Source organism: Tachypleus tridentatus, chromosome 8 (genome assembly GCF_004210375.1).
Source record: "Tachypleus tridentatus isolate NWPU-2018 chromosome 8, ASM421037v1, whole genome shotgun sequence".
Classification (NCBI taxonomy): domain Eukaryota; kingdom Metazoa; phylum Arthropoda; class Merostomata; order Xiphosura; family Limulidae; genus Tachypleus; species Tachypleus tridentatus.
In genome coordinates this window covers 134,409,449-134,427,981 of record NC_134832.1, presented here as the reverse complement: position 1 = coordinate 134,427,981, position 18,533 = coordinate 134,409,449, and the positions used below count along the sequence as shown (strand labels likewise).

The window sequence follows — 18,533 nt, the reverse complement described above, 5'->3', positions numbered from 1 at the left end:
AGAAGAAAGCCCGGCATGGCCAGATGGTTAAGGCACTCGACTCGTAATCTGAGTGTTATGGGTTTGAATCTCCGGCATACCAAACATGCTCACCCTTTCAGCCGTGAGGGCGTTATAATGTCACGATCAATTCTACTATTCGTTGGTAAAAAAGTAGCTCAAGAGTTGGCGGTGGATGGTGATGACTAGCTGTCTTCCCTCTAGTCTTACACTGCTAAATTAGAGACGGCTAGCGCAGATATCCCTCGTGCAGCTATGCGCGAAAATCATAACAAACAAAAACAATCCTCGAAGTAACACTATAGGACGCTACTGTCTTTGGGTGGTTAGCATCGTAGTTTCATGAAGTGACATTAGAGGGTGCATTGCTAAAGGTGACAGCATTGTCCCAAAAAGTGACACTAGAGTAGCCCTACGTGACACCATAGTTCAAGCGTAACTCAACAGAAAACAGGTTGCTAGGAATCACAGTTCCATGAAGTGGTATTATAGGGCATATTGCTAGGTGTAAATGCTGTTACAAAGGATCTATAGGCGTACAGTGTCACTAAAGGCAGCGATTCTGTAGATGTATTATGTTATTAAGAGTGTGTTTGTAGAGGTAGATGTGTTACTAGGCAGATAGTTAATAGAATGATGAGCTTATTGTAGGCTATCTCAGTGTATTTATTGTGTCATGAACATTGTTTCATTTAATTATATGTCCTAAAATGTTACAAGTAAAACTGTTTTACTTATTATGTATGTAGCTCTGTTTTTGTTTGTGTTTCTAATTTTAACAAATGATTAATATAATAATCTCATTAGCAAGTTATTTTACTACAACTAAATATGTTAAATGAATGATTTATTGTTCAACCAACTGCTTTAAGATAACAATTATTACTTTATGATTTTTATAGAGCACTCACTTGAAGTACAAAACACACTATAATAAAGATTTATTATTTTAGAGTATAGCTTATAATCGAACTTTTTATGTGTAAATCAAAATCTGTAACAGTTATTTTGCACAAATTTCTAACGAGAATTAATACTGTCTAAAAGGTCCAACTTTAACAATATTGATAGACTTTGACATTTAGAAAATCCAAAGGATCGTTGGCAGAAAAGGTCATCACGTGGATAAATAACCAGTCCTCCTTTAAAACTCTAGGTCTGCAATTAGAGCATTTTTAACACATACAGACATATGCCCTTTTTGTAAAATACGTTATTTCTAGTTTGTAATGATATGTATGAGGTAAACGTCATGTCACTTTATAATAATTCAAACATATAGATTAAATACTTGTTGAACAATCAGTTTTCTATTACACTCCAACATTTGTCATCTTATTAGTTTATGTAAACGTAAAATACATTTTTTACAAATGAATATAGTTTATAATTGAAAAAAAGAGTTGACAATCATAACCTTAAAAAGACCTTTAATTATAAACCAAGTAGTTATTTTCTGAATCAAACACATTTACTGTTTATCAATACAGACTATGTTTTACAACAAAAAATTAAAATCGCAGACTTGACAGGCATACTGAAAGACTTACTAACAAAACTTGAAGATACAATAATATGCTGTTTATGCAAACATTTAAACTTATAACATACTGCAATAGCTTTAATACAACTTTCGTGTATTGTATTCATATTACTATTCATTCATTTCAGTTAGAGTTTATATTTTTTATTTGTGTAACATTATGTAAAAACAAACACTGAGTTTATCAGGAGACAGTGAGACAGTTTAATGCATTGTACTAAAGACATCTCACTACATAAATAAACAAATGAAGGATTAACATATGTACATTATAGTAAAACATAATTATTTTACGACACAAGCAGTATTACTTGTCCAGTGTATGGATGATTTCAGTTTGTTGCTCCAGGAAAACTAGTTTATCCACTATTTTACATTTGGAAACAGACATTTTCCTAATGCATATTTTGAAACAACATTTGGTCAGCATGCATTATCTTTTCACTAAAAAACTATACAAACCGTCACTTAGAAATAAGTGTTAACGTTAAAGATCAAATTTCAGACAGTTGCATATCTAGTTTAGTATTTTATGATAAATTATATCCTATGAATATAAGTTTCTAACAAGTATGTTTGAACAGCTAATACAAGTCTCCATTTATATTTTATATAAAACTCATGTTTCACCGAAGTCCAATATGCTATCATGAACATATATAAATGAAATCACAGGCTTCAGAAATATTACATGTACCGTAATATTTATTAATAAAACTTGAAGGATTAGATATACTAATATACTATTTATAACAACGTTTTAGTTTTAAAATAACTTACATACAATTCACTTTATGAAAATTTGTAGTGTATATTTTTCTAGAATGCTATTAGTCAAATAGTTACCATAAACACTGCAAGTTGCTGTAAACAACCTCAGTAGTACAGCGGTATGTCTGCGGACTTACACCGCTAGAAAACGTGCGTTACGATAACCGTGGTGGGCAGAGCCAATTGTGTAGCTTTGTGCTTAATTCTAAATAAACAAAACCCACACACACTGTGTACAAAACATAAAAGACATGCTCCAAAGTTATTGGAGCTAATATGATCGTAGAAAGTTTCTTCATTTAGAAAGTTTACAAGACATATCATGAACTTGAAATCTATAATTAATTTGACTGTCCCCGTCATACTAAACATTAGAATCTTTGACTCTCACATTACCCATCACTTGAGAGTGATGTGTTTCACCATATGCTATCATTAATATATAGTAAAATATTATCATAGACTTTTCAAGTATTACACGCATTGAAATATTTATTAAAAACTGCAAGCTATAAAAAAGACAGTTTATTACAAATAATATGCATACATTCTATTTTTGAAGCTTTGAAGATGAAAATATGTGACAGTTATTGACAAACTGTTCCGCCTTCGTAGTTTCTTACGATAAAAAAATTACCCACAAGAAAAGACGATTCTTTTAATTTTTATAAAAACATTATGCGTACCGTTAATTATTATATCCAAAAGAAGTTATGTGTAAGTCTAACATTAAAGAATGGATTTTGTATGTGACTTAAGAGTCAGTAAAAAACGAATTTATATATTATTCCACTTTACATAATGATACATAAAACTAAATCTACTTTTATGATATTCTCAAGATTTGGGAGTAACTTAGAAAGTTATTTTCTATCTTACGTTACGATTTTCTGTTTTCAATGTAGAATTTACATATTTGTGGTTAAAAACTACTATTGTTCACAAATATAACTTACCAAGATATATACATAGTCTATCTTTTTCAGGGTGTAGTTTTTAGAGATATAAAAAAATGTCAGTATCATCCACCTTACAATTTGGGTTGTGTTCTACAAACTAACCTGCTGGGTAAATTACACTGACACTTCAATACCCTCTGATTTTTAAGAATCAGAATAAGAATAACACACACTGAAAAATATATATTAATTATAAAAGACCGGATTTCTGTTTGTTTGTTTTTTGAATTTTGCACAAAGCTACTCGAGGGCTATCTGTGCTAGCCGTCCCTAATTTAGCAGTGTAAGACTAGAGGGAAGGCAGCTAGTCATCACCACCCACCGCCAACTCTTGGGCTACTCTTTTACCAACGAATAGTGGGATTGACCGTCACATTATAACGCCCCCACGGCTGAAAGGGCGAGCATGTTTGGCGCGACGGGGATGCGAACACGCGACCCTCAGATTACGAATCGCACGCCTTAACACGCTTGACCATGCCAGTGACATTCATATAAATTCACATAAAAACTATGCCAGACATTCACTAACGTGAACATGTATTTAACGCTTTGGCGAACTATTAAGATTAAAATATGTTATTCTGTAATAGGAATTCTGTTTTGAAAACAAATATTTAATACTTACCTTTGAATAATTATAAAATGACACGACGTTAGTCATTACAATTTAAAAATAATGTATGTTATCAGAAAAGATAAATGTCTTTGTGTTACAAACATTTTCTAATTACAGACCTTTCAATGTTATTGACCTTTTATTCTGCCCAATAATCAATGGAAACAACTGATTACTACGAAACTAAAACGTGTTGTCACAATGGAATCAAAAATTTCACAAACTTTTAAGCAAATCTTTACAGACTGTAATGAGTTTACAATTATCCTGCCAAAGACCCTTTGTATTTCTTAAAAGTCAAAGTTTATCAGTGCCAATTGGGTTGGACTTTTCAAAAAGAATAAGTGTGAGTTAGAAATCTGTGCAAGATAATTCTTGCAAATGTCTTGATTTACACGTAAAATGTTCGGTTGTAGGCTATACTCCTATGTCACTTCTTTGGAACCATGATGTCATCACTACCCAAGAAAAAAGCGCTCTTTGGTACAACTTCATGGAACAATAACACCATTGTTTCTGCTATGAAATACTGTGATGTCATCATCTAGCCTCACCCCATCACCTAAGACAGCCAATCAGCATCAGACGGCATCTTTTTGACACAGGACAGTCCAGGTTACTATTTTTGACATTCAAAGTGAAAACTTTTGTACTTGTTTAACTACGCTGTTTTTTACACTTCTGTTTTAAATTAGAAACGAACAAGTGAAAACCAAGTAAGAAAAACCAAACATCAACAGTCTGAGTAACTGTTATAACACATTACCCGAAGTAAGACAATCAGTCTTATTAGTGTCATTAAAACTAAGAATGGTTCTTCATTTATTAAAAAACTGTGGACTTACCGAACGTTCTACTTTGACAATTCTTGATGACAAACTGATTTTGGAATCATAAACGTCCTTAGCTTTTGATCCAACTTTTCCCAATATTAAGTCCAACCTTCCAAAATATGTTTTATGTGAAATAGAAAAAAACTCTGAAATATATCTTCCAAAGTGAAAATTTCTCAAATTAAATTTGTTATATATAACAAAAACTAGAAACTAAGTTTACAATAAAATAAAACAGCCTATCTTTACATATAAATGTATTAATATACCTTTATATTGTAAGCTTAGTCAACAGACAAACAATTACAGTAAACTAAATATTTTTTATTGTCAACAAATATTTTGAGGAATACTATTTTAACACAATGTAAGGTAAGGATTAAACACGTGCTGGTCTTCTCAACTTCTGTTCTGTATCTTAATAATCTAAAGCTAGAGATCAATAAAGACCTTAAGCATGATAAAAACAGAAGTTAACATTCCCTGAAGATTACAGATCAGAGGTGTGTAAAAATGTATTTTGTCTTTTGTCTCTAACAATTCATTACCCAAGAGACATTTTGTTTGGTACCAAAACTTGTCAGTTGGACGAAAAATGAGAGTCTTAAGTAATCTACTATAACTATCCTTTCGTGTAACATTTCAAAACACCTTCCGTTGAACGAAATCACTCTATCTAATAAACCAGTAGAATACTGATATCTAACGATATTTATTTTTCACTCTAGCTATTAAATCACAATAACCAATAGAATACTGATATCTAACCAAAGAGTTTCACTCACCTTAATTGGAGATTTTTCACTATAGCTATTAAATCACAATAACCAGTAGAATATTGATATCTAACCAAAGAGTTTCACTCACCTTAATTGGAGATTTTTCACTCTAGCTATTAAATCACAATAACCAGTAGAATACTGATATCTTACCAAAGAGTTTCACTCACCTTAATTGGAGATTTTTCACTCTAGCTATTAAATCACAATAACCAGTAGAATACTGATATCTAACCAAAGAGTTTCACTCACCTTAATTGGAGATTTTTCACTCTAGCTATTAAATCACTATAATCAGCAGAATACTGATATCTTACCAAAGAGTTTCACTCACCTTAATTGGAGATTTTTCACTCTAACTATTAAATCACTATAATCAGCAGAATACTGATATCTAACCAAAGAGTTTCACTCACCTTAATTGGAGATTTTGTTTCACTCATCTTAATTGGAGATTTTTCACTCTAGCTATTAAATCACAATAACCAGTAGAATACTGATATCTAACCAAAGAGTTTCACTCACCTTAATTGGATATTTTTCACTCTAGCTATTAAATCACAATAACCAGTAGAATACTGATATCTAACCAAAGAGTTTCACTCACCTTAACTGGAGATTTTTCACTCTAGCTATTAAATCACAATAACCAGTAGAATATTGATATCTAACCAAAGAGTTTCACTCACCTTAATTGGAGATTTTTCACTCTAGCTATTAAATTACTATAATCAACAGAATACTGATATCTAACCAATGAGTTTCACTCACCTTCCTTGGAGATTTTTCACTCTAGCCAGTAAATCAACATGGCCAGCAGAGTATTGTTCTATCACATCTTTCACATCGTAAGGCTTTAGAGCTTCTTTGAATTTTCTTCGGGCTACAAAGTACTTTATCTGATTTATAAAATAATCAATATAAATAATTTAATTCCAATTATCAGAAGAAGATAATTATCATACAGAATATAATAATAAGCAGTTTCATTTTTATTTGTTTAAAAGCAATACGAAAACGACTTTCTTTTAGAAATGTGTAAAGTTTTTTTGTACTATTTAAAATCCATATTGCTGTTTATGGATTTCATTCAAATGTGTGTTGAAGTTTTCCCAACAAGCCAGTGTGAGGAATTTTGGATCACAAATTAATTAATATTAAATCATTGAGTTGGACTAGCAACCGTTGAATAGTAAAATCAATATTTATTTTGAATAACCTATGTTATTATTAAAATTATAAGTCTGTGTATGCGTTTTCTTATAGCAAAGCCACATCGAGCTATCTACTGATCCCACCGAGGGATATCGAACCCCTAATTGTAGCTTTGTAATTCCGTAGATTTACCGCTGTACTAGCGAGGGGCATTATAAGTCTACAGAGAAAGAGGTATGCATTAGAAATACTTTTGGTAACTGCTAAACGACGTTTATTAACTATAATGTAGAGCAATTAATGTTTAACTGTAAGAGTTGATATAAATAAAAGACGGAGTTCACTAGTTATAACTTTAATCCTTATTACCTAAAGTTTACTAATAAGAGTTTGGATCACTAGCTATCATGTTTCAAACTGGGGTTTCCGATCCAAAAGGAGAAGCAAGGGGGGTCGTCAAATCATAAAAAAAAATGTTCCGATAACAGATATTTTAGAGTATATACAATAATTTGCTATCACTCTGTGTGCATGGGAAGGGGGCGTTATAATCTGAAACATTTTCAAAGAGAAGTCTAGTAAAACATTTGAGAAGACTTAATTTAGACAATTAGTTCTTAATTTATATCACTGATGTACAAGATGTACGAGTATATTATGAATTACTAATAGACAGTAATCGCTCCAGGAAATTTTAAATTACTAGTTAGTAGTCTTTACTTGTTGTAGTTTAAAACTAACAAACACACAGTTAAATCTACTAACTAGTTTTAAATCCCAATTACTCATCACGATTTGGATTAGTTGTAAATAATTTGCATTAGAAAGAGTTTAGAAAAGTAAAAGTTACATGTTATAATTAGTTTAAATCACTAATGGACAATGTTTACTTGTTATAATTTTGATCACCAATAGTTTTCACTGGAAAGTTCTAATAACTAATTATTAAATTTTCTTGTTAGTTTAATCACTAATAAATATTATTTACTCGTTATGATTTATATCACCAGTAGATATTTTTTCACTAAATAAAGTTTTATCACTAATAGGAAATCCTAAAACTATCCACGTTTTAACAGCAATCTCTGATTCAACTGCAGAAAAAGTGACCATTCTGTTAAGTGGTGGGGTGTGCCATCAGAACCAAAAATCTAAAAGTGGCACACATGGCTGTGTATAGAATGAATCAGGGGTCATTTTGTTATGCTGGTTTCTCTGATCTGAGCATTCGTTAAAGTGGATATGCACGCGCTAGGGTCATGATATTTTGACATTATTTTAGTACTCTTCTCTCTCCTCTTATGGTTAATTTTTTACTAAGAAAACGTCTTCGAATTCTACGTTTTGTACCTGATCTTGAATTTTTCTTATACTTCAGGTCTTCGAGAGTCGTACCACGTCAAATCATCTTGGCTTTCTTCCCCATTGGAGAGCAAGTCGTCTGATACATCCGTAAGATTGCCGCTACTGTACGAAAACGTATTTCTCTGCAGGTCTTCCACCAGTTTTTAACCTTTCTTACGGCAATTTTTTTTTTTTTTTTGTACAACTGATGTGCATTGATAATGCCTTCATACCTGCTATACTTTCGACACCTTAGACAATTTGCTATAATTACAATCCGGCCCTGTTTCCATCTCGACAAGATCAAACACTGTGTAGTTTTTCATAAGTTTCACAATAAGTTCGGCAATGGTGAAGGTTTCACATTTAATACAGGTCTGCGAATTTCAACTTTATAAAAGTTGTTTTGATTTTAATAAAGAATATTTCATAATTTAGTTACGCAGATTGGGAAACTAATATTCATTTTTTTTCTATCGCTTAAAAACTCTTTACAAATTAGGAAGAAGAAATTTTTACTCAGATCAAATTTAGCACATATATAACAGAATGTGTTTGAATAATTTACATAAAGTTTTGTTGCTATAGCGATGAATAAATAACACTGAAAAGAAAAAATAATGTCAAAGTACACGCACAAACGAACACTATCCAGCAATGACGTGTCATGCGATCTTTTAACCGTTTATATAACAGTGATGTGTTTCTCGTAGTTTCTAGAATGATCGATAAGACTTTCACGTCATGAATGGTGTAGGGAAATCTATAGCTGGTGGCTATCAGCGTTTTAGTCATAACAAATGTAACCCGATTTCAATTAAACTGATTCACTTATGTAAAAGTGCGTATGACCTTTCGTGAAAAATCTGTACGTGATGGAGAAAAATGGATAATATTTTCAGATTCAGTGTCCATAAATTACTGTAGGACATGTAAACATTTTACGAAATAACACCATTACATGCCTGTGTGATTTACCACTGTCAGAGTTAGAGTAAAAACAAAATCTCCCAACTTTACCTACAGAAACTAATTATAACTTCTTTGAATGTCCCTCAAGTACAGATCGGTGTACTTCTCATAAAATAATGCATACACTTTTACATTATCAGAAAAAAAGAAGAAATACCGAATGTGATCCTACAAAGTGTCCTACCATTTATGTATTAGTACAAAGTGTCCTACCATTTATGTATTAGTACAAAGTGTCCTACCATTTATGTATTAGTACAAAGTGGCCTACCATTTATGTATTAGTACAAAGTGTCCTACCATTTATGTATTAGTACAAAGTGGCCTACCATTTATGTATTAGTACAAAGTGTCTTACCATTTATGTATTACTACAAAGTGTTCTACCATTTATGCTGCCGTTGAATCAGAGATTCCTTGTTAAATTATTTGCAGATAGTTTTAATTGCTATAATTTAGGTTTTGGTAGCCATACGTCTGATAATTAATGCAAAGGTGGTTTTGTTTCTTATTGAATTTCGTGCAAGCTACACGAGGGTTATCTGCGCTAGCCGTCCCTCATTTAGCAGTGTAAGACTAGACGGAAGTCAGCTAGTCATCAACAACTACCGCCAACTCTTGGGCTACTCTTTTACCAACGAATAGTTGGATTTACCGTAACTTTATAACTTCCTCACAGTTGAAAAGGCGAGAAATTTTGGTGTGACGGGAATTTTAACCCTCGACCCGGGAATTACGAATCAAGCGCCCTAACCACCTTGCCTTGTTGGGCCACATAGTTGGTAGATACCAACCATTCTTAACAATATATATAAGTGTGTGTGTATCATTACTTATTACAATTACATAGATATACAATGCACCTTTCGAAGAGCTCTAATGGCGTCCTTGTGTTGCTTAGTAAGCACTGTCAACTTGGGTTCTTCGATTTCATCATCTGTAGAAAAAAATATACATGTATTTTTATATATATATATATACTGTTTATTATTAAGCTGGTATTTTAACCTGATATCAGGTCTCTGATCAGTAAAATCTGAATGGATATTTGCAACTACTCTACAACTTCGCAGAACAAGAAACCTTGTAACCTTAGTAAAGTAAACCATCCTTATTTTTCTGAAGGTTTTCAGTTAGTGACTGTATTAAAGAACCAGAAACCTATTAACCTTAGTAACGCAGACCTTCCTTCTTTCTGTGAAGATTTTTCAATTAGCACTGATATTAGGGAATCAGAAATCTAGTAGCCTTAGTAAAGCAGACCTACCTCCTTGCTGTGATATTTTTCCAGTTAATACTAGCATTCTTTCCATCTGTCTCGGGAACATTCAGAGTTATAGTTTGGAGCATTACTGTTATAGTATACTTATGAAATACACGTTAACACATAAAAGAAACAACCACTACGTTACTAAGAAAAACACTGCAAAATGTAATACAAAAATTGCTGTGCCACTTCAAGTTTTCGAAAATAGAAAAATGAGAACATTTTCCGTTAATGTTAATACAGATTGTTACAATTCTACCATCTGTTGTTTAGTACAGATTGTTACAATTCTACCTTCTGTTGTTTAGTACAGATTGTTACAATCCTACCTTCTGTTGTTTAGTACAGATTGTTGCAATCCTACCTTCTGTAGTTTAGTACAGATTATTACAATCCTACCTTCTGTTGTTTAGCAACATATCTTTTAAAATATAAGACACTCTCACTGTTTTCTGCTCGTTATTATTTTATACCACTATGGTAATACATAAAACGACATTTTGTTTCGTTTGAGCTCCTGGTGCACTTTTGTAAATTTAAATTATATAGAATCATAATTTTTCTTAACGACGGACGTCGACCTGTGCGATCTTCAACCTTACCGACTGGGGAACTGTCTTTCCTTCCCCACTGAAAGAAACTTGTACAGAAACTGCTACGTCGTGAGCCTGTTCCCAGAGAAAACACACTGAAGTTAGAAAACGGAATTTTGATATATTTTCATGTACTTGTTTATATAAATACATAAGGTGAAACCTGCAGGTGCTAACGTGACAAAGATGTGAAAGTACATGTGAGTTAGCTTGTACGTTGCAGATCTGCCATGTGATAAACTACCATAACACATGCCGCGTGTCTATTTGATAGTACGCTGCTATACATTACTTAACTTGTATGTAGCATGTGACAAGATATCATGAAACATGCCTTGTGTCACTATGAGATGTGCTGTGTATATAATACTTAATATGTACAATACACGTGACAGGATATCATGAAACATGTCATGTGTGAGTTTGGGGTTGTACTATGATAGATAAGTCCTAGAGTAAAATAACTTGTACTCGAATGTAAAGTACCTATATTACCAGTCAGCTTATGAAAACAAACATAAAAAATATTTATAAGCAAAACGTTTCTCCTAAAACGTACAAACATTGTAACAGTATTCCAAGAAGAATGATTCAAACAGATTATAATAATATCAGTCATATAACATATCAAGGGTCCTGTTATGACATTACAAAATATGCAAAGTTGATAATACATACTAGAAAATGTTCTGTTTCAACAGTAAATAAAATCAAAATTAAGGGTATCAGATGTCTTTATTCGTTGCTGTTGGAGTTCATGTGTCATGCTGTGTTATAGCTTACAGTGCGTATAATTCTTCTCATAATCTATGCCATATACACGTTTTACTAACGTCACGATAGGACAAATTGCAAAATTAAGCGTCCCTTTTATGATGTAATTTTAGTGTCTACTGAATGACTGACAGATAACACATCATTGTATTGTAGTGCGAGTAGTTAAAACAGGCGATACCTTCAGGCGGCCTTCGATCCCCTTTCAGGAACTAGGTAACTGTGAGATATTTCTGACAAATATATCTACACACTAAAACTAATACCCGTGCCATCTAGTTCACATGATTTATGTTTTAGTCCCTGTGTATAAACATAACACATGCATCTACAATTAATACATCACATTTGCATTCAGAAGTAAGACACATTACATGCAAGATTGCTGTCGCTCTCATGCTTTGTGATAAAGCTGTTTTGCAAAAATGTAAAAATATATCACACTTTCAAAAACCATAACTTATATATTTTCGTTATTATTATATTTTATTGAAAACAATATGATTAACACTTTGTTTTAGTCTGTACGTGAAACTCGCAAAAAATACGCAAAATCAAGTATTGTATAAAGAAATAAAAAGGTAACACTAAATAAAAAAGAAATTAGGAAAAAATAAGGTGATTACACAAATGAAGGGAAAGATAAAACGGTAAGGTAAGAAAAACTGAGACGTAAGATCCGAATATAGGTAACTGAGTAAAAAGTAGGAACGAAAATAAGACAGGTTTGGAACTGAGATTAGTGTAAACAATAAGGAAGAAATTAATTATGCAAGACATACAAAGATTGTAAGTAAAAACTGGAAACTAGAAGTAGCAAAAAGAGATTATTAGAAAAAGAAGCAATTAAACGATCCCAAGTTAAATTAAACTCGAAAAGATAGGATTTAAAAATTATAGACAATAAGGTGAAACAATAGCAAAATGAGGCTTAGCAATACATGGGTAACAGATAAGATTATTAGACTAAAATTATGAAGGATAAGTAAAAAGGTAAGCGGCGAATAGAAAAAATATAAATAAAGTAATGATAAGAGAAAAAGGGTTACTAAGAAAAGATAGAATAGAAAGTAAGGAAATAAAGTTCGTAAAGCATATAAGTAAAAAACGGATGAGAAAAGAAAAACGAAATATATAATGAGAAAATGTCGTGTTAGTAAAGATAATAAAATATAAGATAATATAAATAAAGATAAGAAGTAAAATAATAGATGGGAATGAAAGAATATACATTGAGTTAAATACACATAAAGGTGGTTAATTAAATAAAATTATACGAAAAAATTTACTAATAGATGAGAAAGTACGAAAGGTTTTAACTGATGAAAGGGAAAACAAATGAGCTTTTTGTAGATTAGAACAATGAAAGTTTTTTTTGAAACCAAGACATGTTGACAGGAAAAATATTTTTGAAAGAAGAAACTTATTTTTAGTAAATAATTAGTCGACGGGAAAACAAGTAGAAATTGTCACAGAAATTGTGTGATAGGGTCTGAAAGATTTAATTGGTAAATTGAGAACTCTTACCTATAAGCAATTAAGAAGGACAAGCAAGTTCGTTGATAAATGTGATTTGATTCGAGTGAATAATGTCAGGTTCTAGTTTGTCATATTTCATAACAAACGAACGTTTAATTTTTCTTGTGACAGCAAAGAGTCTGGAAGTAATCAGTTAATGAAAATGTGCAAGAGTGTTTAATTAACAGTGCTTTATACCATTGGCAATAAAGGTGTATAAGTGTTTAAATAACAAAACATTCTACCATTACCAAAAATTATGGTGTGTGAAAGTGTTTAATTAACAATACTTTCTATCAGTATAAATAAAGATGTGTTTAATGAACTATACTTTATACTAGTATTAATAAAGGTGTGTAAGTGTTTAATTAACTATAATTTATACCAGTATTAATAAAGGAGTGTAAGTGTTTAATTAACACTACTTTATACTAGTATTAATAAAGGTGTGTAAGAGTGTTTAAGTAACAATACTTTGTACAAGTATTGATAAAGGTGTGTAAAAGTGTTAATTAACAATACTTTATACCAGTATTAATAAAGGTGTGTAAGAGTGTTTAATTAACAATACTTTATACCATTATTAATAAAGGTGTGTAATTGTTTAGTTAACAATACTTTCTGCCAGAACGACTACAAGATGTTTTTAAGATGATTATATATTGAATATTGAATTTAAAGGCAATTGTTTACTAAGTTCATCGATAACTCACTTATACGATTACGAATTTCTACCGGTGCAGTACCAACAGATGTTTATGAATGATTACCATAATTGTGCTTATGAGACCTGTACTTGCTGTTATACCTTGAGGACTATCATTTATCAGCATACTGGTGGGCGATAGTGTTAAGAACGTTGGATTCGAAAGCTCTCTCTGAAGCATGTTGCATAGACCCATTTCAGTAGCTCCATCTGCCGACAAAAACTCTGGTTTGGAACGATATGACGTCACACAGCAACGTAAAGCGAAGGCATGCGGGTGAAAGAGACAGGAACAATCCACTCATAAAATAAATATACATAAATGAACTAGACTAATTTATCCAGTAATCTTGAACTTCCAATACCTCATTCTGTAGCAACGTTCATAAGGAAATCAATAACTTTTCAAACTTAAGTATACAAAACACTGTTTTAAGCATCATGTAAAATACTGAGTTTTGGAACTTTATTTCCAGTGAACACTAGATACGTATGTATCTAAAATGAAAGATATATGTAGTATTGGATTTCTTTGCTTGTGAAACGCATAAGTATTCGAACTTAAAGCATACCCTCAGCAACAAGCCAAGAAACCATAACACAGACCGAAAATATTGTCAAAACAAGGGATGAATGTAAAATTATTACACGAAATACAATTTTTTGGTCTTTATTTGTTAAATTTCATAAGATAGTAAAAATGAAAGTTCGCTGAAACTATGTGGACTATTCAAGGTTCAGCTACGTTAAGTACTAGGTTATGTTCGCACAGTTCAACTCTTCCTGTGGTCATGATATGATATGAACAAACTCAAAGGTTTCTCTCAAAGGAGGTATGATTAAAGCAAATCATATGTTCCAAATTATGGAACATAATACATAAAATGTGATTTTTATGAAGTTAATCAACATAAACTTTAATATTCTATTTAAAAAAAACATATACAACTAAAACATTTATTTATTATTCCCAGTTTCTTCATAACAAAAAGATACACCTGGTTAGTAAAGTATATAACTTGTTTATATTACTTATTTCTTTAAGATCTCATAGAGAACATTTGTTTTACCAAGAATTTTTCTGAGATCTGGCAAGAACTTTTTATTTGTCATTAATATCTAACTGAAAACGTTTCTTATATTACTGATTTCTTTAAGATCTCACAGAGAACGTTTCTTCTATCGGTAATTTCTTCAAGGCTTGGCTAGAACATTTCTTTCAGTATTAATATTCAAATTAGAATGTTTTTTATGTCACAAGTTCTCAATGTTAATTGATAACTAATTAAGTAATGGGTAAACAAATTACAATTTTTAGTCAGTTACACGTCTTGTATATAATCAGATATTAATTAAGTGGATAGTCTGTCCTCACTTTGGTATTTCGTTTTCATTTAGATTAATATTTTATATTTCGACATCTGTTAACTGGATAACTGGATACGGGTGTTTGTTTTCAGTTAGCTGGATTTTCAACTTCCTATTTTTTATTTCGCTCGCGATTTTATTTTCAACAATTTATTTTATGTTCATCTTGCAAGGTGCAAGGAGGTGTACATGAAACTATGGTATGTTTGGTTTAGAATTTCGCGCAAAGCTGCATAAAAGGTTGTGCATGCATGTCTGTTTTTAATTTTGAACAGAAAGATTATAAGAAATGCAATTTCAATAGCACTCACCGCCAATTCTTTGGGTACTCTTACATCGCACAAATTACACCATTGTGGAAAGAGTTTTTGCAGCAACAAGACGCCGTATTGAGCTATCGAATTCACGGTTCAGTGACATTCGATAGTACGTCACGTCTGGCACAGTTGAACTATTTTTCTTGATCACGGTATGAAGTGCAGAACTCTCAAATAGAGGTTATATTAAAACTGAGTTAATGCTCTTAATGCCACGGTGAAATGACCACAGACCATTGGAAATACATCTCGAACTTTTGAACTCCTTATCACTATCACGCTATAAATTAGGTTCTCCAGATTATCTGTAAAACTTTCTTAACCTTACCTTTGTTTTCAGGGCACATTTTAAATTAACTTAGGATATAAATGTTTAATTATTTTACTTCTTGAACACTAAAGAAACAGTGGACGAATAAGGTATAGTTAAAGTAACCACTTCTTTATAACATTATACACAAACTATGGTTAATATTGAGTTGATCAGTTGGATCATAAAGATTCTACTAAAAATAATACAGTGAAAAACCTTTCTTCAAAGCATTTGTTTAATGTTTTCAACTTCTTTCTGACGAAAAGTTTTGACTTCCTTAGATCTTACACGTGTCTTGACTTCTTTTTAGTCAAGTTTCCTTTTAATATACTTTACTTCTAACCCATTACATAGAGATTATTTCTTTAGGATACTTTACTTCTAACCCTTTAAATAGAGATTATTTTTAAGGATATTTTACTTCTAACCTTTTACATAGATATTATTTCTTTAGTTTCTAACCTTTAAATAGAGATTATTTTTTAGGATATTTTACTTCTAACCTTTACATAGATATTATTTCTTCAGGATAGTTTACTTCAAGCCCTTACATTGAGATTATTTCTTTAGGATACTTTACTTCTAACCCATTACATTGAGATTATTTTTTTAGGATACTTCTAACCTTTTACACAGAGATTATTTCTTTAGATTACTTTACTTCTAACCCATTACATAGAGATAATTTCTTTAGGATACTTCACTTCTAACCAATTCCATAAAGATTATTTTAACTAAGAAATGGGCAATAGGAACATCAGTATAGCAAAGAAGAGCAGGACATATTACAAGATCAACAAACAAGAGATGATTTGTTTGTTTGTGTTGAATTAAGCACAAAACTACACAATGGGCTGTCTGTGCTCTGCCCACCACTGGTAACAAAGTCCCGTTTTTAGAGGTGTGAGTCTGCAGACATATTGCTTTGTCTGTGATGATGAGAAAACCCCCTTGTAGAGAAAAATGTATATGTAAAAACGGCTGGTATGGGGTTCGTTCTTCTACATGAAAAAAAATTCTCAACCCATACCAGCCGTTTTTTACATATATATTTATACGGGATCAAGAAGAGATGGAAAATAGGATTATCAGTATGGCATACAATAGCAGGACATACAACAAGATTAACAAACAAGAAATGGACAATAGGAACATCAGTAGGATGTTCAATAGCAGGAAAACAAGAGGAAGAGGAAGGTAAAATATGAGATGAATGGATGACATCACAGGATGCGCAGATCCGTTATGAACTAGAAAAGCCAATGATAGGATAAAATGGAAAGCTCTGATAGCAATTTCCATCCAGCAATGGATGGACAAAGTCTAGGTGAATGGTTTTTCGTGCTATATGAATGGACGAAGCCTAGATATAGAGTTTCAACAATGAATATTTTGTTTGTATTTTGTATAATGAGGGCATTTATCAACAGATTTAGCTAATTCAAAGATCTGTCAAACCCACAAGCAAGATACTTTACCCTACTTGTTCCAGTATACCTAGTTGTTAGCTACAGATTATCCTGTGGTGGACTATCATCCTGCCCAGAAAACTAGAGTCCTTTTTCTCATCCGCTTTCACCATTTGAAACAGGAGTTCGAAAGCAACGGCCATATTTGTCTTGCAAAAGGCACCGTAAGAATTTAACAAGTTTAGGAATAACAGAACCATTTTGATCAGAGTTATTATCCCTCAAACTTTCAACTTGATTTTATATTGCTCTCTGCATAGTAAAATGCATTGAGTCATCTTATGTTTTTTTTTTATGTAGCATTACAAAGTAAATACAGCTAGACAGAAAATTGGATTAATATATCCCAAATGCGTAAGAGACCTCAACAGAAATGAATTAAAGCAGTTATAATATTAATTATATCTTTGTTTATATATTTTATATACGGTTTGTTATTGGGACCTCTGCAACATCGAAATCGTGGATCCACTAATAGTTCTAGGGTTAATTTGAACACATTTTATTTTTAAATCCTAAGCTTAACCCGATTTACACCAATTCCTTAGTAACACCAACTAATACGTTTTAAAATATCAACAAATGTGACATGGTCAATCATTCTATGTTGAATCGTATGTTACTGTGTGTATCCATATACCATGTCACCACACTGCACACACATATGACACGCAACCGGTAAACTTGAAAAACGTTTGTATTTACTATTTATTTTTGTATTTTTTAAGCTTCTCTGTACTTTATCTAAGAGTACACGTTTAATCATTCTACATGGCAAAGAAAAGGTTTTTACAAAGTTTCAAAAAATGTAAAAAACCACATTTTTAGTTTCAAAATAATTTGCGTGAAATATTTATTGAAATGTTTAAAAACGATTATAAAATCCTCCCAGATTTTGTTTTTCAGTGTAACGTGGTCTGCAATAAAAGAACTTCCTCTAAACAAAGGAGAGAAGTCACCAAAGATATTATGATTTAAAACCCAAAAGAGAAGTATACCCAAATTAAAGCCGAAAATATATATAGCATAAGTTTGTCACAAACACTTTATCTTTGAAATACTTGATGGTCAGTTTGTTCGTTGTTTAAAGTTCGCGCAAAACTACACAAGGGTATTGCACTAGCCCTCCCTAATTTAACAGTGTAAGGCTAAACGGAAGGCAGCTAGTTATTACCACCCACCGCCAACTCTTGGGATATACTTTTATCAACGAATAGTGGGATTGATCTGACA

General features: G+C 31.8%; 1 protein-coding gene and 1 long non-coding RNA gene across 5 annotated transcripts in view; one reads left to right on the top strand and one right to left on the bottom strand.

Moving 5' to 3' along the window:
• The window catches only part of LOC143223555 (potassium voltage-gated channel subfamily KQT member 1-like), a 147,873-nt gene that overhangs the window by 9,196 nt on the left and 120,144 nt on the right, over positions 1 to 18,533 (bottom strand). For 3 of the 4 annotated variants that reach the window (XM_076451656.1, XM_076451655.1, XM_076451657.1), the window contains 5 exons: positions 13,936 to 14,058; positions 10,845 to 10,910; positions 9,839 to 9,912; positions 6,276 to 6,403; positions 4,738 to 4,834 (listed from right to left, as the gene is read on the bottom strand). In XM_076451656.1, coding sequence (XP_076307771.1) covers positions 4,738 to 4,834; positions 6,276 to 6,403; positions 9,839 to 9,912; positions 10,845 to 10,910; positions 13,936 to 14,058 — 488 coding nt within the window. The remainder of the gene's footprint in view (positions 1 to 4,737; positions 4,835 to 6,275; positions 6,404 to 9,838; positions 9,913 to 10,844; positions 10,911 to 13,935; positions 14,059 to 18,533) is intronic. The other variant, XM_076451658.1, reaches the window with a different exon arrangement.
• LOC143223556 (uncharacterized) lies at positions 4,373 to 8,443 on the top strand. Its single transcript, XR_013012957.1, has 3 exons — positions 4,373 to 4,507; positions 6,771 to 6,893; positions 8,038 to 8,443. It is a non-coding gene; the product is annotated as an uncharacterized LOC143223556 (long non-coding RNA).